The sequence below is a fragment of the Staurois parvus genome, unplaced genomic scaffold (genome assembly GCF_062004578.1).
Source record: "Staurois parvus isolate SC_StPar_1 unplaced genomic scaffold, SC_StPar_1.0 ptg000013l, whole genome shotgun sequence".
NCBI classification, from domain to species: Eukaryota; Metazoa; Chordata; class Amphibia; order Anura; family Ranidae; genus Staurois; species Staurois parvus.
The window spans coordinates 4,404,253-4,428,525 of NW_028317809.1; the positions used below are offsets into that span (position 1 = coordinate 4,404,253).

The 24,273-nt window shown below is 38.4% G+C and overlaps 1 protein-coding gene across 1 annotated transcript in view; it reads right to left on the minus strand.

The window, feature by feature from the left end:
* CSGALNACT1 (chondroitin sulfate N-acetylgalactosaminyltransferase 1) overlaps window positions 1–24,273 on the minus strand; it is a 566,905-nt gene that overhangs the window by 93,218 nt on the left and 449,414 nt on the right. The window contains exon 7 of the mRNA XM_089675301.1: window positions 7,922–8,023. Within this exon, the coding sequence (XP_089531427.1) occupies window positions 7,922–8,023 (102 nt within the window). The remainder of the gene's footprint in view (window positions 1–7,921; window positions 8,024–24,273) is intronic.

Below are 24,273 nucleotides of genomic sequence, written 5' to 3' on the forward strand. Positions count from 1 at the left end.
TAATGTTTTAATATAACCAAGTCACCAATATGGTACTTGGTGAGCAAGGCAATGCACAGCATGAGCAAGGTAATGATATATGCAGTAAGATGTCAGTATTCAGACTTTCTTTTACTGTTCTGCTTTATTAAAGGGAATGTGTTACTGGTAGCTTTATACATTTTTTCTTTATGTACTATAATAGGGATTAAATAATGAAATAAAAATGTTTTTGCTATTTTGTTTAGGCAGATATGGATTTTTGCATATGAATATTTTGTATTCCCATTGTCAGCCAGTAGCTGACATTTTAGCCTGCTGTTTGCATGTTTCCAGGCTATCCTTATTTGCATTGATGCGAAAAAGAGCCCATTGTTTATAGAGCCCATCTCAATAGTTTTAATTTGGACTCAGCTGGGGGACCCCACATGCAAGCGTAGAGCAAAGGTAGAGCCTTACAGACTCTTATGAACTAACTTGGGCCCTTTTTTTTTGTGTAAATACATTTTCCAATGGAGCCCCAGATTGTTAACAATGCATAGAAACTAATGTGCCTTTGATTATCTAGACACACCTTTTGTAATACTGGTCGCATCTATAGTTTTAAATAAGAAGGTGAAATCTGTGGGAAGGGGATCTTTATATACTAGGAAAGAGTTGACAATTCCTTCTTGCTTTACTTTTAATGCTTTGTGGAACTTTTTGGGGAGTCATGCTTGCTCTTGTGGCATGTTATCATTGGGATATTCCCTTTCGCTGATGCTGTTTGTAGCAGTCCAATCTGTGCACCTTCTGCTCCTGAAGAAGCAGAACATCGTGAAACATGTCAAGCTTTATGACTGGATGGTGGCTACCCCCGTTATTGATCAATTATAGGAAGATCATTTTGTACCATTAATTGGGGTATTGTGTGGGGCCACCACCCTAATAACATAACATAAGGGTGCAGGATGCTACTATGCTGCGCTTTACTTGAGTTTTAATCTCTTCTAATTGTGCAGAAATAAAGATTGTAAACTTTTTAAAGAAAATGTGTGGTGCCCATGAAGTCCATGGACTGCAGTCCAATGTTCTTTTTGTCTATATCTATCAAGTTTTAATTTAAACATGCAACTAAATAATTTACTGTATACTTCATCTCTCCTGCTCTCTTTTAGTGGGAACACTTGGCTACCTGTATGTCTTTGGGGGTCAAGGGTAAATCCCTGGGAATACTGAGCTGGGGCCAGGCTTCAGGAGGAACTGTCATAAATATCAAGCACTGCCTTAAAGTGTTACTAAACCCAGGACCCTGCATTCACTCTATCTGGTCTCCCAGAGTACACAGAACACAGAGCTGCAATTATTTTAGTAAATATAAACTGTCAAATACCTTTTCTCATCAGCAGTTAGAGCAGTCTTGTGACTTCTGTCAGTGTTCAGCAGAGCACTAGTTACAGCTTGTAGGAGGAGTTTTCATTCTCCTGTGGGAGGATGTTGGACCACTGAACTTTGTGTGGACAGTGCTGACTGGCGCTGTACTGATCACATGCGCTCTCCCAAGAAAAAAAAAAAAACTCTCTATCAAAAAACTCTCTAGCAATACACACTAAATTGAGCATGTGCAGCTTGCCCCCGAGTCTCTGTTCTATCAGGAGATATTTAGGAGACACTGGAAGAAGAAGAGGACCAGAGAAGACAGAATCAATCATCCTTTTTACACAATGTGAAGGATTAACCCCTTAAGTTCCACAGTGAGTATAACAAGCATGCTTTACTGCATATACAGACTGATTTTACTGTTGTGGGTTTAGTAACTCTTTAATCAAGCAATCTTTCTTAAAAAAACATAGACCACTTTAATTAAATGGAGTTGACCTACTAAAGGAGTAGATACTGTCCTGCTACTACTGCAGAGTAGGTTCTAAATCAGTTGATAGTAATTTTTTATTTCTCAAAATGCAATTATCAAACTATCAACAGCAAAAATTAAATAGTAATATTTATAATACCAACTGTATATTTAACAAATTACATTGCCGTGTATGAAAACTCTTACAATGAGCTTATCTTTTTGACCCCTTTTGATCTGGAAAATGCAGTATGCCATTGAAAGCCTTTTGTTATACCTGGAAAAAAAAATATCTGTTGTTCTTGCCAGAACTCTTGTGAGCTGATGAGCTCCTTTGCTCCCTGCCCAGGGGCGGACTGACCATTTGGAAACTCGGGCACTGCCCGAGGCCCCGGGGTCAGTATGGGGCCCCATGAGATGTCCCTGGTACCTTTTTCATAGGCTTTTTTGAGTTTGGGGAAGGACACAGGGGCTCCATGATCCCCTATTGTCCGGGGGCCCCATGAGTTGTCAGTCCGCCCCTGTCCCTGCCTGTACTGACTGTTATTAATTACATTGTTCTCTAAGTACTACAGAACTACTCCCATCTATGTTATCAACGATTGGAGGGGGTCAGGATTCCGCTGTCTTGATACAGAAGGATGAGTATGTGTTGCTAACCTAGGACTGAAAGTGTGCTACTGGCAGAATCTACAGGTGAAAATAAAGACAAAAGCTTGAAAAAAGAAAATTATGCAGCCATCATTCCACATGCTAAGCTGCAATATATTACATTTTTATTTTTGGGTTTAGATATGCTTTAAGGGCCTGTGTCAGTGGGTTTTGGCTTGTGACATCAGTTTGAGAGACTTCTGAGACTATTCAGTATTGATATTGACTTTAAACAGGTTTTGCATTCCCACAAACTTGTATGAGGATGCAATACCACTTTGAAGTGAACAAAGGCCTATGCAGATGCCTAAGGAAACCTGTACTAAGTGGTACTGAATTGTTGACTGTCATGCCAATCCAGAGGCTTCAGAAATGTTTGAGTCACTCTGACTTTCCTGATCTGCATACCCAGTGACCCAGAAAATAATGCAGCCAGAAACAGCCAGGCTAAAAACGTTTTATTTAGAAGGTCAGCTGTACTTTTTCAATACCGGCTTAATTTAAATACTTTTCAATAAATGCCCTTTCCTAAACAGAATCACTGCCCAGAGCTGGAATGAAATAAGGGCTTAAAGTAACATACAGTTCGGTTATTCATATGACAGAAATATTTATTATGTGTTATAGTTTTCAGTAGTTGCCCAGCTAAAACCACAGAAAGGTCATGAAAACATTGATATAGGGTGTATAAATGTGCAGACAGGAGATGACTCCACAAGACTGTGGTTTGCTGAACATGACACAGTGGAAAATACAAGCGTCTACTGATTGGACCAGAGGGACATGATTTATGCAAGAAGAAGCCGCAGTGGATCCTTCTTTGATGGCTGCATTGACTGCTCTGCTAAATGTATCCGTAGTTAAAAATGGCCACAGATGTATTTCTGTTATCTGAAATATAAGTCCTGCCCAAATTATCTTGTTACTTTAATCTGATCAAAAAAGCGACATCAATCTTCGGCCCGGTAATTGGCTGTAACAATTTTCATTAATAGATGAAAACAACAGGAATTAAGAATGATACAAACTACTTTTTCTTTTCTTACAACACATGTATTTCTAAAACATGCCACATGCATTTAAACATCTCATATTTCCAATATGTTACAGCTGTATATTGTCTAAAACAGTATATTCCAATTTATGTGTCAGTATGATACTGCCATAAGCTAGGATGACATCAGATATTCATGAAAGTGTATAGTGTGCACAGCATAAACTAGTGGCTTTGAATGCACAGTTGGTTATTTTGGTAAAAGGAAACGATTTGCACGGCTTTATCACTTATCCTTACATGAGGAAGGAGCACCATGTTTTCTTGGAATTGTGATGGAAATAATAAGCTGCAGATACCTTCTGTTTAAAGAATGCAATCCTGTAATCTATAGAATTTTGAGACTGAAAGAAAGAGAGCCAAATCATATCCAGAAAAGAAACGGGGATCAAGAAAAACTTTAGTTTATATTTAGTGTGGAGAAATAATAATATTGTTATGCATTATTTGATGTATTCATGTGCATTGGGGCACATGCATTTCTCCACATTCCAATGCATTTTCTATTGGTTCTTCATCCCCACACTAAAAAATGCACATGACTCTATTTTTTTCCATCACACCACAATGCAGTGTAGGTGTTTGTTGGTGTATGCATTTTGGTGTGATGAGGGTCATGTGCATTGTTTGCAGCTGTGGCAGCACCCAGATATTGCAGAATTTCCCTTTAAACTTTAGCATTTCTAACAGCCTCTGTTTGCAAAAACAAGGTCATCAGCTTACTTCCCCCCTCCCTTATTTCCTGTGAAGTAATGTGTTGCAGTCTGTAGCTGGTATTCTTATTTGTAGCTGGTACTCAAGTCCATATTCTGCACAGTTTAGAAAGTCTTTTGAATGCACAGAAAGTGAAAAAGGAAATATATGCACTGTGACGTAATTTTTAATATGTATACCCTGTGAGATGCTTTTCAAGGCACTTAGCTTTGCAGACATGAGTCTGGCTAGGTCAAACCAGCTGGTGAATAAAAGGTTTGTTTTCCTCAAGTTCGTGTCCAGAGTTTTACCTGGTATTCCCAAAGTTGCTACTACACAGCATGGATGCACTTTAGGGGCCTTTCAGATATAAATGATCACTCCTACAAAATGCAGACAAGATTAGGTTGATTTATCGAAACTGGAGTGTGCAACATCTGGTTCAGCTCTGCATAGAAACCAATCAACTTCCAGGTTTTATTGTCAAAGCTTAATTGAACAAGCTTAAGTTAGAAGATTATTGGTTAGCATGCACAGCTGCACCAGATTTTGCACTCCCCAGTTTTAGTAAATCAGCCCCAATGTGTCTACAAAAAGTTTTGATACACATGATAACACATAAACAAGTCCCAATAAGCACTACAAAGTGTTAAAGCAGTAATAAACCCAAAACTAAACATGTAGTATACTGCAGCTTACCAATCATTAGATGTAGTGGCTGCATTAGTGTTCTTTTCTAGGCTTTTCTCCCTCTGTTTTCACCAGGTGATCTTGCCAGTAACACACCTCCTGTATTAGAGTGCCCTAGAACTGGATGAATGAGCACAGGGGCACCTTTGGAAAGCAGCAGCAGTTGGGGGGGTGGGATGAATGTTAGATTGACTTTCAGATTTAAATACACTAACAAAATAAAGCCAAACTCCAGCTCACACTGCAGTTGCGCAAGCAGTTACAACAACATATTTTTCTTTTGGGAAAAACAAACAAATAAAAGCTGATCATTTTAAGCACTCCTCTATGTGGTAAATAGTTTGTATCAACACTCTAACGTATACATTTGCAGAACAGCTTGTCTGCTGAAAAACAACAGACTTACTGGCTAGATCATCAGGTGAAAATAAAGGAATGAAAACATAAAAAAATTAAATTATGTAGCCACCACACCTAAAAATTGGTAAGCTGCGATATTGAGAGAGCATATTCAACTGCAGCATGAGCTCCATTAAAAGGATCCACCAGACTGCCGGAGGTAAGCATTACCCAGCAGTTTGTTACATGTGCATATCCAAATGCTTAGTGAAAACAGTGCAAGCTTTGCGCAATAAAATAATTCTTATCTCTGCATTCAGAGTGAAATCAGAACTCCCAAAATGCACATGGTTTTACTGGGTCAACAAATCACTACACAGAAAAATAAAGAAAGATTACATTAAGGTTCACTAAAAAACACATTCTAAAGTTTTTTGAAAGTTACTACACTCCTTGCTTACACCGCTAACTGTGGAAAGTAGGAGTATGGAGTTCCATATCCTTACCGCTCTAACAGTAACCCCCCTAAAAAGTTTAAAATTTAACCAGGGGCGGACTGACAACTCATGGGGCCCCCGGGCAATAGGGGATCATGGGGCCCCTGTGTCCTTGCTCAAACTCAAAAAATCCTATGAAAAAGGTACCAGGGGCATCTCATGAGGCCCCCTACTGACCCCGGGCCTTTGGGCAGTGCCCGAGTTTCCAAATGGTCAGTCCGCCCCTGGATTTAATTGCTTCTCATCCAACTTCATTGTGTGGCAGCGTGTCTTCTTTAGGGACATAGTTTTCTCCCAATGCTTGAGTCACCATTTAAAGATTTGTATAATCGCTATCATATCCCCTCTTAAGTACCTCTTCTCCATGAAGATTATGTTTAATGTTTGTAGCCAAGTAAATAATGTTAACTAATGAAATCACCAACAACTCATTCACTCCCTTGTTATCTCTTCCCTTATATATTGCAACTCCCTTCCTACAGGCCTAACTTTCCATAGGCTGTCCCCTCTTCAGTCTATCATGATTGCTGCTGCCAAACTCATTCACCTTTCCAACTTTTAAGTGTCTGCTACTCCTCTCTGCCAATCCCTCCACTGGCTTTTGATTGCCCAGCAAATTAAATTCAAAATACTAAACGCAACATACAAAGCAATACACAACTCTGCCCCGAGCTACATCACCAATCTTGTCTCCAAATACCACTCAATCGATCCTCTCCACTCTTCCCAAGACCTCCTGCTCTCAAGATCTCTTGTCTCCTCCCATGCTCACCTCCAGGACTTCTCCAGAGCCTCTCCCATCCTGTGGAACTTTCTAGCGTAATCCTGCTTTGGCTGCTTGTAGGAAATTCCTGAAAACTAATTTCTTCAGGGACCCTATCATGCCTCGAAATAACTGAACTTTTAGCACTTCCATTAGCTCATCCCCCACAGTTACAACCTTTTATACCACCTGCCCCACCCTATTGGATCGTATGCTTTTATGAGCAGGGCCCTCTTAACCATCTTGTAATTTCTTGTGTCGTAAGTGTACTGTCTCCCTTTAGATTGTAAAGCACTGAGAAAACTGTTGGCACTATATAGTTACATAGTTAGTCTGGCTGAAAAAAGACAAAAGTCCATCCAGTTGAACCATAAAAAAAAAAGAAGTTATAATCCTATACCCACAGTTGATCCTTGTAAGGACGTTATTCTGCTGTACAGCTTGGTGTCATCTGCAAATACTGAAATTGTATTTTTAATCCCAGACCCTATATAATTTATAAATATATTAAAAAGTAAGGGTCCCAACACTGAACCTTGGGGTACACCACTAACAACCCTAGACCATTCAGAGTATGAATCATTAACCACTACTCTATGAATACGATCTTTTATCCAGTTTCCTATCCATTTACATATGGATTTTTTCAAGCCTGTAGACTTTACCTTACACATTAGCCGTGTGGGGAACTGTGTGAAACACTTTTGCAAAATCCAAGTATACCACGCCCAACGCCACCCCTCTGTCCAAGGTTTTGCTCACCTCCTCAAAAAAAAAAAAACAGATTTGTTTGACAACTTCTGTCTTTCATGAATCTATGCCATCTTGTATAATAATAATAATAATAATAATAATAATAATAAACATTCCACAAAAACATAGCTTTGTTGCTTGTCTCTGGACTCTCTCCAGTTCAAGCACATCTTTCCTGAAAATTGGGGACCAGAACTGGATGGTATATTCATGATGTGGACTAACCAGGGCTTTGTAAAATGGTAAATTTATAGTTTTCTCTTTTTAGTAAATACACTTTTTAATGCATGCTAATAGTCTGCTAGCCTTGCTTTCTGCAGCTTGTTGAGCCTATGATCTCTCCCCGGCACCCTTTTCCATTCTCGATTCCACCAGAGGTTCTCCCCCTAGCAAGTAACTTGTATTCATATTTTCAGTTCCCAAGTGCATTACCTTGCATTTTTCAATACTGAACCTCACCTGCAATATAGCTGCCCACTCCTCTATTTTGTAGAGGTCCTCCTGTAAAGATGCCCTCATTACTTTTGTATTGTCAGCAAACATTGAGATTGAGCTACTTATTTCAACCTCTATATTGTTTATGAACAAGGTTGACAGAATTGGTCTTATCATCTAAGGATCTAATAATTTGTTCAAATCTCAGAAAGAGAAGATTTATGTGCCATACTTACTTAGAGGTGTTCTCCAGTATAGCTTTTACCTCTTGCACCTGTTCCTTCCCAAAGTACACGACTGTAAGATGGACTCTTTTGTCCTGGTTAATGCATACTTCTCTACAAGAAAAAAACACATATCATGTAATTTCCACAGCAGTTAGTAGAGCAAGTATAGTGTACATGAACATGCGTTTATGGTTTTGGTTTCATGTGTCTAAATATTATCTGATACTACAGCTTGCAAAGAAAATATGTTTCTATTTGCAATAATAACAGCAATGTATAATATAGGATACCCAACTATCAAAAAAAAGATGTGTCTGTGTTCACGTTTTAAAGTGACATGACACTAGAAATACAATAGGTCATTAATAATAGAAAATCTGTTATACAGAAAAACACAATACACACTAGAAGTATGGCAGTTATATTTATTTCAAATTTCAGTTTATACAAAATCCTGCTTATGTCACTTTCTATTATCACAAATATTTATAGCAGCATTTAAAAAACAAAGAAAAGCAGTTGACCGATACTCACTAAATGACTCAGGATATTTCCACCTATATCCTGTACTGGGCTCACATTTACAATGGATGATTTGTGTTTTATCAGAATATTTTCAACATTGCCTATGATTAATTAGCAAAAAATCATACTATATTATAATAATTATGCAGCTGTACTTTTATTTATTGACAACTTATTGTTATAACTATTTTGATACTGAGAATTCATGTTTAAAGCCCAATAGTTTTTTTGTCTAATAAATTACTGAACTTTTAACAATTTAGTGGTGATTTACTAAAGGAGGGGTTAATAAGATGCTGTTCTCCCTCCCCTCCTGGTATAATCATGATTGTTCTCTCTCACATTTATAAACATGCACATTCCAATATATGAACACAGGGTTAGTTCTCTTATTGCATGCATATTATCAGGGTCCAAATTAAAATCCTTGTCCTGGGGCTATTATTTAAAGAAAACATGGCGCCATACTTTTGCAATTTACTTTTAAAATTATAATTAAAAAAATTCCCATTAGCCCTTATTCTGCATCAGAAACATTGCAAATGTAATTTAATAAATTGTATGCAATGTAATATGTAGATCCATTATAATAATTTTAAACTCTGGCACATTTAAATGGTATGTTAGCAGCTAGCTCCATTGGGGTTGATTTACCAAACGAGTATAGAATGTTCACTTTGCATAATTAGTGTTTATTTAGTTTAGTGAAGCTGTGCCTACTTTGAATACATAATCCAATGCATGGGGAATAAAAAAAATAGGATTTTCCTTGCACATTATTTGAAAGGCTGACTTGAACACAAATTCAGTTTATTCACTAAGCTAGATGAACAATAACGTTGTGAACTTTCTCTATGAGAATATTTTCTATTTATTTAGTAAATCAATCTCTGTGACGTCAAAGGATCAAAGTCTTTCCATCTACATATATACAAATGCATATTCTCACCAATACGCTATCATCATTCTAGTACAGCATATGCCCAGATGAATTTTCAATACCCTTAGTCTGTTTTAGGGGCATATTTACAAAGCAGTAAATGAGACATTTGCCGTATAATCACTGCAAGTAAATCTTCCTGGTGTTTGTGTTTTAAATATCAGGGAATGTTAAACCATCTGTTTTATTTCAGGGAGGGGTTAGGCAACCATGAATTTGAGTGAGTGTCACCATTCAGTGCATTATATGCCATGTTTTTTGTTGTTTTATTCTGCAGCTTTGTGAATAAACTGACATTATAATCAATTGTCTATAACAATTTAGAAAATCCTTGGTGGTATTATATAGAACATGCACACACCAAAAGCTGTTATGTACTGCATTAAAAACGAATTATTACTCAGCTCAAACAGCTGTAAATAGGTATATAAATGTGATCCATAATACCCATGTTATGTACAGCAAAAAGGTTAAAACAAACATGTTTTTTTTCTATTCAAGGCAAAAAAGGGGTATCCTTTAATCCACTATTCCTCCCCAGAATAATATTACCTTTCCTTCACTCCTCTGCAATACTTTTCAGCAACAAGAACTGAAGAAAATGGACAGCACTTCTGGGTACAGAAGAGCATTGATTAATTCTATGTGTCAGCACTAGGCCAATCAGCTCTGCCACACAGGGAATCCATAGCCCTATGACTGCAGCCACTCATATTATATAATACAAATGATGGTCAGAAAAGTGTAAGAATTACTTATCTTTATACTGCTTCTATATCAGTGACTCTAAAGCCTTAGCATTAGCTTGATGAACAGTAAAGTATCTCTCTCAGAAGGAGAGGTCAGCAAAGACAGTCTATATAATTATCTCAAAACAGATATAGTTTAGTTCCATTTTTTTTTTTTTTGGCAAAAAGAATACCGCTGCCTTTCTTACAAACCTGGGCTCAAATGTATTTGTGCAATAACAAATGTCCAAAAATTTACACTTCTCAAACAGTTACATATGGAAAGCTTTTGGTTGGTATTGGCAGAATAGTTTGACTTTAACAACAAGCTTCTCTTGTTTCTCCTTCACTCTTTCCTTTTCATCAACCTATCTTCTTATTTTTCCAAACTTGCTTTGCCAACCAGTAAAGTACAAGCCTATTAATAATACATCAATTTTTAATCTGTTTTGTAATTTACTGCTTTAGATTGTATATCGTATATGCTTTGAAAAATGATAAGAAAGATAATTATTTAGGAAGTAAATTATGTGTGAGCATATTGCTTGTGTTAGCCTTGCAAATTATAAAGCTAACAACATAAAGAAAACACTTGTCATCTTGCTCCTCATAACTGATCACCAAAAACATGACCATTGATGAATAACACTGATATCTTAAAAACTTTACACAAAGGAGACCTAACACAATATCCAACATACAACATTTTCTTTGACGTAAAGGCTTTTCTTCCTAATTCACAGAGGGACACAGGAAGTCATTCACCTTTTGGGTTGTATTGCCACCTACAAAACGTTAGGCACCAGAACACAAAAAAGTATTGGGAACTAAGCCATCATCTTCTGAGAGTCTCTGTGTGTCTTTCAAGTCTCTGGCTGATAAGTTTGTCTCTGAGAAGTCCTGGACTTCTGCCATTAGTTTCAAGGTAAAAGAGACTATTTCAGCTCTTTTTATCTTATTAGGATCTTATTAATATAGTGCCAAAACTCTGAAACTAGAGGATCAGCCTGTGATACCACAGTGCTATCCCCAGTTTTGAGTTCTTTAGAGCAGCCAAGACCGCAAAAAAATTCCCACTGCACCTGCTGTTTCACATTTTCTTCTATGGAGATTGGAAACACCCTGTATGATGTTAGCATCCTCCAAGCGTCTATTAGCCTTCTACCCATCTGAAGTGGAATTTGTTAAAAATCTGTCTCCCCCCACTGTGAATTTGTCAGTATCCTGCCTTAACAAAGTGACCACCATACAGGAACCCAACCATTGAATGGTTGGAAGTCCTCTGGATGTTCTGTTCTTGCTGATAGGCTCTGCCCTTTACTTCATCTCAGTGGTGATCTTGATTTGCTAAACCCTAGCTGGTCAAAATCCCTTAAAAGTGAGTTTTTTCATGGGATGATTCTTACAGCTGGGTCTGGATCAGCATTTTTCTCTGAGCATTATCAAAGGTCAGGTTTCTGCCTATATTAACTTGTTTCAGAGACTGTTGGCCTCTCATGCCTGGATTAAGACCTTTGTACAGGGAGTTTGTATGTAGCTTCTCCTTTTTCATCCAAGTGACTATGTAAAATCTGGATTGTGGTCATCCTTGCACTTCAGAAACCACCAGAGATATTCCTCTGTCCGCCCACCCACTATTTTCAGCCATCATCTTTGGCAGATGAGCATATGAGCCAGTGGTTGTTTCTAGCAAGGATCGCTTTCTGGCTTTGCATAAGACAAGCTGGTTTTGAGGCTCAGTACTTCTTTTTGCTTAAGGTAGTCTTTGCATTTCAGCTTAACTGGGACATTATTCTTCCATACCTCTGTCTTTCTCCTGTTCAACAAAAGAAAATTTCTCTCTATTGTCTAGATGTGGTTCAAGCTGCTTCTTTTAGAAAGACTGAATTGCTTTTAATCTTCCCAAAGATCCTCATAAGGGAGTTCTGTCTCCTTGTTCCACCACCTTTAGATGGCTCAGAAAGGCCAAGCATATACTCTTAAGGGTCAGGCTTTCCCTTTCCTTGATAAGGCACACTCTAATAGATTTGTAAATACTTCTTGGGTTTTCTTTTGGCAGCAAGCAACTGTTTCCCACATTTGTTACCACCTCATCTTTTGTTCACATGTTCTATACGTTCTACTGGGTGGATGTTGCAGCCTTATCTAATGCCAGTTATGAGTGTTTGTTTGCTGTTCTCATCCTTCAGTTGAGCTTTTGGGTATCCTAAAGGTGAATGCATTCCTGTGTCCCTCAATGGATAGGAAAGAAAATATGATTTTTGTACTCTAATAAAAAATTTTTTTGAGTCTATTGAGGAGCACAGGTCCCACCTCTGTGTTTATGACTATGCACTCGATACTGCATTTCTACAAAAGCATGCTAGTAGTAAGAGGATCTATCTTAGGCTGGCCTACAGTTTTCATTCATTGCCAATGTCCAGTCCTCCTGGATGTGGCAGTATAACCTGAAGGTGACTGACTTCCTGTGTAATTGTTATGGAACAGAATAAAATGGGATTTGCAAATCACAACTGCAGAAAAGAATAATACCAATTTGTCGTTTGGCCCATGGACTGCATTGTGATAAATATCACCAGAGAAATATGGACCTTTTTTCTTCTATTTATTCAGTAGGCTTTCATTCATATGTAATAGAGCATTCCTATTATTTATACTGAGACATAAAAGTCAAGAAGATGTAATACCATCACAAATGACCAACACTTTCCTGACTTTTGATAATAAATTGGCTTGCAGCTATAGCTGGGCCTCTAACATTTTAATTAAGGCAAAATAATATATCTGCGCTCCCTCGGTGTTCCTAGCATATAACTGGATGCAATTTTGAAGTCATAGTGCTAATCTTTGTTTTGCCATGCATCTTCCCTGCCTCATCTTAATGATAGATTGCATTCATCTTCAGGTAGATTCCTCGCAATGTAAATATGTGGGGTGATTTATGAAGCATGCTTAGTTTGCCAGTCATTTACATTCATGGAAATATAGATATAGTGCCTACACATCTTTAAACAAATTGTAGAATATAGAATCCATTTCAGTTTGTTTACTGAAATTGACGGCGCTATATAAGTACCTGAAATAATAAATAAATATTTTACAGTGACACTGTTTTGTTTTTGTTTTTTTTTGTTTTTATGAGCACATTAACTTGCATGCATTGATGTGAAGAAACCCTTAAAGTAATTGTAAAGGCACATTTTTTAAAATAACAAACATGTCTATACTTGTTATCCTATTATCCATTGCACAGGTGGTGATTGGACTGCTGCGGGACACTAGATATATGGTCCTATGTGACGTGTATGACCTATATATCCTATATAGAGTGTAAGCTCTTTCAGTGACTTTCCACATATTGTCTGTTTCACTACAGGATGGGGACATCACGGTGCTTTGTATAAGAAACAAGATATACCACATGTATTTCAATAGGCAGAAGATCTATTGGGATGTGTCTTGTTTTTCTCACAGAAAGTGGTATGTAGTCCACATGTAGTGGTGAAGAAACCATTTTAAGCAGTGCGCTGCTTTATGCATCTATCCTTCCATCCTGGTAGAAAATGGGGCATATTTTTATTCAAGAGCCCTAGGAAACAGCTGGTAATAATCACAGATGAATGGGCCCCAACCACTTGTGCCGGTATAAGAATGTACTGCATCATTTATATGACATTTATGTTTTGTTTCATATAGGCCCAGAGGCATGCCTTCTTTTTGACGCATATTGTGCTTGCTATATTGCATACATGTGATATTTATATCTATGGTATAATTTTTTGAAACTCCCTGTTTGGGATATGACCATTCTGGTAGTAGCATAGTCTACATATTTACAAACACGTGTTATGGTATACCCATGGTATAATTTTTGTATACACCTCCTTTGGGAAGTGTTCACCTATGCGCCAGTGCCACAGGGACTTTAGACTCTCGTAGTCACTGTCCCTTTTGCACAGGTATTTAGACCGGTACTGGTGTCATTTTATATGGTTTTAGGTCTGTGTGTATTGTCTCATACTGAGGTGATGGTAAACCAGGGCGATTGCCCATATGTCAAATTTGTATGTGTAATAAAGTATAATTTTTGGAAATTTTTCTGAGTATCACATTCTGTTCATAATGTAGCCGCTTTCTTTGTGAATTTCTTTTCACAACCCCTCTTTTTTTGTATGCCTTTTTTGGCTACTGAATGGAGACCATGTACTGGGTGATACGGTAATTTATTGTATGACCTCTTTATAACTATCTTTAACAAATGTGTCTTTTGGGTTCTTATGGACCTGTTCTCATAGAGGTTATCTGACTTTTGGAAATTTGGTTTGCCACTACCTCAGTTGATGAGTGTTTTATTTCTTTAAGGCGGCTGGAATATATTGATTGGAAGGGCTTGTATTCATGGCATTTATACCAGGAGAAGAGGTTGAGTTGGAAATGCATCAAGCCTTTGTAGCAGAAGGCCCAAGTTTATCTACTGAAGATGAGGACATTAGAATTAAGTTTCGGGAACATAAAAAGCTTGTTATTAAACGTCTCAACCGGAAATGGGATGTATGCTTTTTGGAAGCCTACATTAGACAGAGTATTATCCCACGTGGCCTGAGAAGTAAGGTAGTTCCAGCTGAACATTTACATAATGAAAGGTTCCTGGAGAAATGGAAAATGCTATGCATAGAACATGGGATTAATGGTATGAAACTTATAGTTGAGGAGGAAAAACTACAACTTGAAGAGTTGGATCAGGCTATTAGTAAAAGTGCAGTTGGATTAGATCCGTTTAAAAATCAGGAGAATTTTGAAAAGTATAATGAGCAACTGAAAAAGGAAGTTGAAAAAGTACAAAAAAATCTGAGAACTACTAAACAAACTAAATTTAAACGTGACCTTAAGGATTGGGAAACAGGTGAGATATTTGATCTCACTACTAAAAGAAGTAGAAGTCGATCTAAACGAAGAGGTTTTCGTTCACACTCTAGATCAATGGGGGAAACCATGTCTAGTGAAAGTGATTCTGAAAATCTTGGGAAATCTGTTTCTTTTTTAGACCAACAAAATGGAGAACTTCCTCGTACCAATCAATTACAGATGGGAAGAGGATCCAAAAAGAAAGTAGAGGAATCCTTAAAAAACAAACATCAGGAGGACAAGGGCAGAACAAGAAGTCAGAGGAGGTAGTAGATGAAAATATTCATGATAAAAAGGTAATCAATTTGGCTAATTTTCCACTCAGAAGGGAACATATTTCTTTATTAAATAAGGGTATGTCCTTTTCACCAGTGACCCCCATGGACGAGTTCGAGGTATTTAAAGATGTTAACTTATTTTTAAGAAAAGTTTTCTTGAGAATGATACATGTTAATCCCACTATGTTGGAGGATATGGCCTCCGACTCGTCCATGGAGGATCGCAGGATGCTCGATATGTTGATATCTCTCATGGAGGAAAATGATGATGGTGATGAGAGTGAAATAGACCTGGATAATCACAGTAATGTGACTAGAAAAGTCGATCTGAATATCAGATCGACGAAAATGCCGAAAATTCATTCCAACATGAGGATCTCGACATTTCTAGATTTTGTTGCTGATGATCTTAAAAATCTTGAGTGGAAAATGCCAATTGGTGACAATCTTACTAAAAAAGAAAGAAAAGCCCTTAAAGAATTAAAAGAGACTAAGAATATTGTGATTAAGAGAAGTGACAAAGGGGGTAATGTAGTGATTTTAAATGAACAAAACTATGTTAGGGAGGTGAAACGCTTATTAAGTGATTCATCTACCTATAGGAAAGTAGCCACTAATCCTTTTCATATGGTGGCAAAGAAATTAAACTCTATCCTAACACTGGGAAAAGAAGTAGGATTGCTAACTAAAAAAAGAGTATGAGTATCTGAGAACTGAAGAATTTAATCACCCTACTTTTTATATTATCCCCAAAATACACAAAAATCAAGAAAACCCTCCGGGTAGACCTATTGTTTCTGCTACTAATGGTCCCCTAGATAAAACAGGGAAATATATAGATCTATTTCTTAAAGACATGGTCCCTAATCTTCCCTCTTATGTAAGGGATACTAAAGACATGTTGGCTAAGATTGAAAATATGATTATTAATGAAAATTCCATTCTAGTGGGAATAGATGTGGAATCACTTTACACCTCTATCCCACATGAATGTGGTGTGAGATCGACCTCCTACTTCCTCGATAAAACATATCCTACCTTGGGAGGACAGAATGAATTTATTAGTGAGTTGTTGGAGTTTGCATTACGACATAACTTCTTTCAATTTAATAATACCTTTTATCAACAGACTAGAGGTACTAGCATGGGAGCACCGTGGGCTCCGGCCTACGCATGTCTTCATTTAGGTTTTTGGGAGGAGCAGGTTGTTTTTAGATCATCAAGATTTCTTGTTAATGTCCAGATTTGGATAAGATATATAGATGACGTGTTCCTTGTATGGCGAGGAACATCCGAGGAATTAAAACTTTTCATGGAAGAGTTAAATCAAAACTCCTTCAATATTGGACTTACACATATATCTGATGAAAGATGTATTTCTTTTCTGGCTCTGGAAATTAGACTTGAGAATGGAAGACTCCTCACAAAGACATATAGGAAACCAACTGCTGCCAATACTTTATTAGAGGCTAGGAGCTACCACCCACATTCACTGATTTCAGGGATTCCAGTGGGACAGTTTTTGAGATGTCGGAGAAATTGTTCAAACATTAATGACTTTAGGATGGAGGCACAGGACCTCTATAAAAGATTTAGAGAAAGGGGATACTCTCATTCTCAAATTAGAAAGGCTCGAAGACGGGCATATCAAACTGACCGCAAGGATCTATTATCTCCTAAAAAGGATGAGAAGGCCAAATTAAGTGATCAACCTGTCAGAATGATAACCCAATTTGGAGCCCAATGGCAAGATGTAAAATTAATATTAGAAAAACATTGGAAAATTTTAACTCAATGTCCCAAATTGAATAAGATTGTAGGTGAACGCCCCCAGATGGTAGCAAGAAGAGCACCAAATCTCGGTGATCTCCTTATTCATTCTGATTATCAACCGTTAAAACAAACAACATGGTTAAAATCGCGTACTAAAGGGATGTTTAAATGTGGAAAATGTCAAATCTGTAAATATGTGGATCGCACGGACTCTTTTTCTGACTCAGGTAACAACACTCACTATAAAATTCAAAGTCTCATAAATTGCTCTACAGTAAGAGTGCTATATATTTTAACTTGTCCTTGTAAAAAGATGTATATAGGTAAGACCAAAAGACAACTTAAAGTACGAATAGGTGAACATCTTAGAGATATTAGATCAAATGACCCTGAAAGTAATCTTGCACAACATTATGCTAAATATCATGGAGGTAAATTGGACGATACAAAAGTGAAAGGTTTCTATGCATTGCACTTTCCACAGAGGAGAGGGGATTTTGACAGAGAATTGCTTAAAAAGGAGAAATATTGGATATATAAGCTTGATACATTATACCCCAAGGGGTTAAATGTGGAATGTGATCTCCAAGTATTTTTGGATAAATAGATCTACATAGTTTTGTACCCTTATATCTCCATATGTTGACTAGCCTATGGCATTTCCCTGTTTTCATTAATAGTTGGATTATATGCTAAATAATTAAGGTTAATTTCTCTCTTTTTTCGCACTTGGGAACAATATTGATGATCCCATGATATAAGTTTGAGTATATTTTCTCCAAGAATAACTGTAACATGAATGGGCATTTGAAATCTGGGCATTTTTGATAAAAGAATTCACAATGAGACCCCTAAGTCAATATTGCCATCTTGTGGTGGCTTGGTGGTAATTTATATTGTACTTTTAGGAATTTGATTCAATAAATAGGCCTGGTAACTCTTTCACTAATATTGCCATCTTCTGGTGAAAATGTGGTAATGTCTCAACTCATCATTATATTTAATCTATGCTCTTTCGATTTATATATGTATTGCTAAAATTGCCAAGCCTTTCCGTTCTCTGATATTTCCAGTCGCCTGTTTTTAATTGTACTCAATAATGACCAGCAGCTGTGCTAAGTATTTAGCCCCCTTTTTTTCTCCATTGGGAATAGCTGCAGCTTGTTTTTGCATAAATGGGTGGGTCTTAACCCACTATAAATAGGAAATTGAAATGCAGTTGTCTCATTGGTCCTGACGAAGCTGAGTGAGATACGCCCATCGGCGAAACGCGTTGACGTCATACGTCAGATACGTCACTTCCGGTCATGCGCATTAGGTGGAACGCACGCTGACCTACAAGGAGGAAGCCATTTTCACATGCCATGAGGCAAACCTAGGCAGCACAGGCGCCGAGAAGAGGCTGGAGCCCGCGGTATATCGGCGGATGTTAGCGGTGGCTCCCTGGCCTCTTTGGCCTTGCATGGCAGTACCAATGAAGGATATTTTTTCCTCTCCTATTATCCATTACACAGGTGGTGAGTGGACTGCTGCGGGACACTAGATATATGGTCCTATGTGACGTGTATGACCTATATATCCTATATAGAGTGTAAGCTCTTTCAGTGACTTTCCACATATTGTCTGTTTCACTACAGGATGGGGACATCACGGTGCTTTGTATAGGAAACAAGATATACCACATGTATTTCAACAGGCAGAAGATCTATTGGGATGTGTCTTGTTTTTCTCACAGAAAGTGGTATGTAGTCCACATGTAGTGGTGAAGAAACCATTTTAAGCAGTGCGCTGCTTTATGCATCTATCCTTCCATCCTGGTAGAAAATGGGGCATATTTTTATTCAAGAGCCCTAGGAAACAGCTGGTAATAATCACAGATGAATGGGCCCCAACCACTTGTGCCGGTATAAGAATGTACTGCATCATTTATATGACATTTACGTTTTGTTTCATATAGGCCCAGAGGCATGCCTTCTTTTTGACGCATATTGTGCTTGCTATATTGCATACATGTGATATTTATATCTATGGTATAATTTTTTGAAACTCCCTGTTTGGGATATGACCATTCTGGTAGTAGCATAGTCTACATATTTACAAACACGTGTTATGGTATACCCATGGTATAATTTTTGTATACACCTCCTTTGGGAAGTGTTCACCTATGCGCCAGTGCCACAGGGACTTTAGACTCTCGTAGTCACTGTCCCTTTTGCACAGGTATTTAGACCGGTACTGGTGTCATTTTATATGGTTTTAGGTCTGTGTGTATTGTCTCATACTGAGGTGATGGTAAACCAGGGCGATTGCCCATATGTCAAATTTGTATGTGTAATAAAGTATAATTTTTGGAAATTTTTCTGAGTATCACATTCTGTTCATAATGTAGCCGCTTTCTTTGTGAATTTCTTTTCACAACCCCTCTTTTTTTGTATGTCTATACTTACCTGCTCTGTGCAGTGGTTTTGCAGAGAGTAGCCCCAATCCTCTTCTGTTTGGGTCTTCTTCGGTGCTCCTGGCTCCTCCCCCTTCAGCAGTGCCCCCAGGGAAAGCTGGGAAAACTTCCAATTAGGAAGAAGGCCGATAATTATCTATAATTAACACCTTGTGATTAGCCATTTTTAACTATTTTCACTTAACTCTACAGGAGCAGATGGGGCATTTGTGAGCTTTGATTTGTTGTTTTTGTTGCTTTGAATTTAACACGCCTGCAGCACATTTGAGTTGTAAAACTGCACATTTTGAGTAACATATGGAAAGTAGTTTTGAGGAACTGAAGGTTAAGTCTACCCAAAATTGGCATTATAGCCATGGCCAGTTTTCCCATTAGGCCACATTGGCCCTGGCCTAGGGTGGCATGCAGGGCAATGCACAGTTTCTTTAGGCAGAATACTTGACAAGTATTGCAGAAATTTGTTCAGAGGCTATTTTGAGTTTTTGTCTGCAGATACTGATGTAGAGCCACTAGTGCAGCTGCTGCCTGCCATGCTACAAGTGAAACTTGGATCAGGTATAAAAGTCCAGGACAGTTATTTTTAACAGGCAGTCGCATGAATACTGAGTAAGTAAGTTGCTGCAAGAAGATATATGACAAGTGAGGAAGCAAAGTGGTATCTTTATATGCAGGTGGTCAAAGCAGCATGTTGTGTCTTTCAGTGATGATGCTTTTATAAGTCACTCTGTCCAGAACAGTAACTTACACATCCATATAACAAATTTTTACACACTCCTATATTAAAATCTCAAGATTTTACTTTCTTTCATTGCTATAAATTAAAATCAACTTCTTTTCCTGACTCCATAATAACAGCCAGACTAAAGGACCTACATCAAAATATCTTATTCAACATACTACTGCTTCTCTCACTCTGATCTTTTCCTGCAGGCACATTCATGCTTGCATCAATATGGTACTTGTATCTCTATCTCTGTGCAGATATACCTGCATCTGTCCGTACGCTACTCATTGCGTCCCTGTGGACATATGTTGTTTCTGCCAGTATGCTGCTTATTGTGTCTCTGGGAATGTGTTTAATTATCATTTCATGACAAGAAATTGATTAAATGTGTACATGTGTACCTTAGTTTGGCCGTTCTATTTCTCCATATAGGTTTCCAACTGTTTATTTTAAAAACTACAGGAACACAGATGAAAAGTTTCAAAATTTCCCATAAATAAGCATGTATATTTATGAGTTTAAAAGAAGTTGATTTGGTTTTATGTTGCATACATATTTGAAGCATCATGTAACTAAAGGTTTGAAAGGTTTAAATCCAAAAAGAATGCTGCACTACCTAATGCATACACACAAGCTCACTTTTTTTTTCTTGTCGGAGAAAATAATGAGTTAATTTCATTGCATTTTTTGGGAAATGATGGAAACTTGAAAAAATACTTCCATTAAAAACAAAGTCAAATAATTTCAACGAGACTTTGAATGTACATAAACTGTACATTTTATATACAAAAAGTAAAACTTGATTGCCTTTGACTTGCACAGCATTATAGTTGTTGAACACAGTCCAAGTACATTTTCAGTTACCCTTCATCCACTGTCCTTCAGCTCTAAATGTTTAGCTATGATCATACAATAATTATACACTAGCCTTTATTTTACAAGTTGTCCATAAGAAGCTCAGCAAGTCCATTTAGAATGACCTGCCACAAAGCCTCTACAGCTGATGAGTGTCAACAGAAGGCAAACTGCAGCCGGGATCAGCAGTAACTGCACGCCTTTCTGCACCACTGCCTGCTTCCGAGAACGGCTGCTTAGTGCTTCAGCTAAACTAAAGGTCGCTTTTAAAAGCAGTTAATTAACCCATTTCTTGTGGTTTGTGATGAAAAATGGATTTTCTAAAAATAACCAGAATTCATAGCAACTACAAAGAAATAAAGATGAGCTAAGATACATTTCAAAGCCCTTCTTACGTGCAACTTGTATCACAAAGGTTAACACTAAACTATTATGGTTCACCAAAAATGAAGATGGAATTGCTCAGTGCACTTATTATTTTATTACTACTAAAATACAGAAATAGTTATTTGTCCTAAAACATATATTCCCAATGATAATAAAAATGTAAAAGTGAGCACTATCCAACCAGCAGCTAAGCACTCAAGGTAACCAACATAAACCTTACAGTAGAACAGATAAAATAGTGCAGCGCTAAAATTATGATTAAAATCAAAAGGAGGTATTAGACGACAAACTGATAATAAATGTACAATATAAATAACAGTCTATGTGACTATAAGGTGCCAGGTGACTGGTTAAAATTAGAAGGTGGTGCTCCGAGAAATATGGCAGAATTACGCACTCACCAGATGCGTAATAGTTATATGCATTAAGTATCACATCCAGGGTGTCCTCATCAAATAAAGGTTGGGTCAGGACTTAGGTGGTCCTCCCTCAGGGTTGTAGTCAGCAATGCCCAGTAACAAATTGCACGGATCCAGGTAACCAGAGGTCCCTTTAAGGGATAGGTAGAAGAGGCTGCCTGCTTACAGGATAACTTCCTTCTCTGGATAAGAATGATGGGTAGGCAAATGGATCACAAAAACGGGCTCTGCAAAAAAATACTCCGGCGGAAAGGATCGGCCTGACTACAGCTTTAACTCTGGAGTATTTATTTGCAGAGCCCATTTTTGTGATCCAGTTGCACGCATGGGCTCCGAACCCAGAAATGCAGATCATGTATATATATGTGATTTTGCACAACCCTGCCACCCTGTAGCAGTAGTTCTACTATAAGGTGGCGGGAAAGCGGTTAACATGAAGTAGCGCTAAAGTACATTTGTCGTATAGGGTTCCAAAAAAAAATGTTGTAACATTAGGTTTTAAGTCGACATGTGCAGAACGAAAAAATGTGTTTTGTTTCATTTCAGATTGACTAGCAAAGTTACTGATCTCGTTTCATTGCGCTCCTAACAATATTTGTTTAGTGTAGCTTTGTTTAGTTTATTCGTTTTCGAATGAATAATTATTTTAATGGATTCTAAGTATTCGAATATGAATCGAAAATATCAAATCTATTTGAATTGAGGGTGAAGGAAAGCTGGTTGTTAAGGAGCGGGTGGCCCTACTGACAGCAGAATGTGAATGAACAAAGCCAGCTTTAAAAATTAAAAAAAAAAATAATTGCGTGGCTGTCCTTCCTCCAATCCATACCTGACATTTCAAATTTGGTATGGATTTTGAGGGGAACCCCACTTCAAATTTTTTTTCAAAATGGCATGGGCACCCCCACAAAATCCATACTAGACTATCAGGTCTGATATGAATTTTAAAGGGAACTCCACAACAATTTTTTTCTAAAAATGGCGTGAGCTCCACCCCAAAATCCATACCAGACCCTTATCCACGCACACAGCCTGGCAGGGCAGGAAAGGGGAGGACGAGTGAGCACCCCCCCACCTCCTGAACCATACCAGGCAACATGCCCACAATATGGGGGGGGCAGGGCCCCCCAGAGCTTCTTGTTCCCATGTTGATAGGGACAAGGGCCTCTTCCCCACAACCCTGGGCGGTAGTTGTGGGGGTCTGCAGGATGGGGGCTTATCATAATTTGGAAGCCTCCTTTAACAAGGGGGCCTCCAGATCCCACCCCCCATGTGAATGAGCATGGGGTATATAGTACCCCTACGCATTCAGCAAAAAAATAATTAACTAAAAATAAATAAAATCACAGACAGTTTTTCACAAGTCCTGATGCTTCCATTGAAGCAATAGCTACAGTAGCCTACCTTAAAGTTATAGATCCAATAGACGAGTCTGTGTTTTGTCCTCAGTAGGGCCAAGCTGACCCTAGGGGGCGCATGCGCGGCCGGCTCCGGGATGACAGCTCGTGAGTGAGAGCTCCGCCCCGCCGTCAGCCTAACCGCGGCACACACAGGACCCAGACACACCGCAGCCTCTCCCCAGAGACATAAGGGGATACAGAGGCTCTTACCTTCCTCCAGATCATGCCCCGACGCCGCAGATCACCAGGGACACCAGGGAAGCTGAAGAGCTTCTTCCCTGCTCTCAGCCCCTGCATCCAAGATGGTGCTGGCTCCACTGCTGACAGTCTCCTCACACAGGCAGAGGGAGACACAGCGCAGCACTTAGACCCCAGACTCAAGGCACCACTGTACCCAGGAGACCCGGGTGAGTCCTCTCCGCCCCTGTCTCCTTCTACAAGTAGTCCTGCTAAGTCCAGACCCAGACTGGACATACTATCTGATTCTAACCTACAACCTTCTTCTCCTTCAATTACTGCCATTTCTACTCCATCTCTAATTGAAAACTTTCCTGCTACTGACCATCCTATTACTGAAATTTCCATGAAAAGTATGCTATTATCCCTGCGACAAACACTACATGACGATCTGACAGCAACTATATCGCAAATTTCATCCGCGGTACAAAATCAAGATCGACGCATTCGCCATATTGAGAACAAGATGGGGGAAATGTTCGTGGCACACAGTGACCTCATAGATGCCCACACAGACCACGGAGCTGACATTGAACAAATTAACCTAAAATTGGCAGACTTAGAAGACCGCTCCAGGCGCAATAATATTAAATTCCGCAGAATACCGGAAACTATTGCTACAGGTGACATAGTACCTTACATCCAGCAATACATAAAACACCTCATTCCTTCCCTAACAGACGTGGAACTTGCCATAGACCGCGCACACAGGTTACCAAAGCCATCGTTCTTACC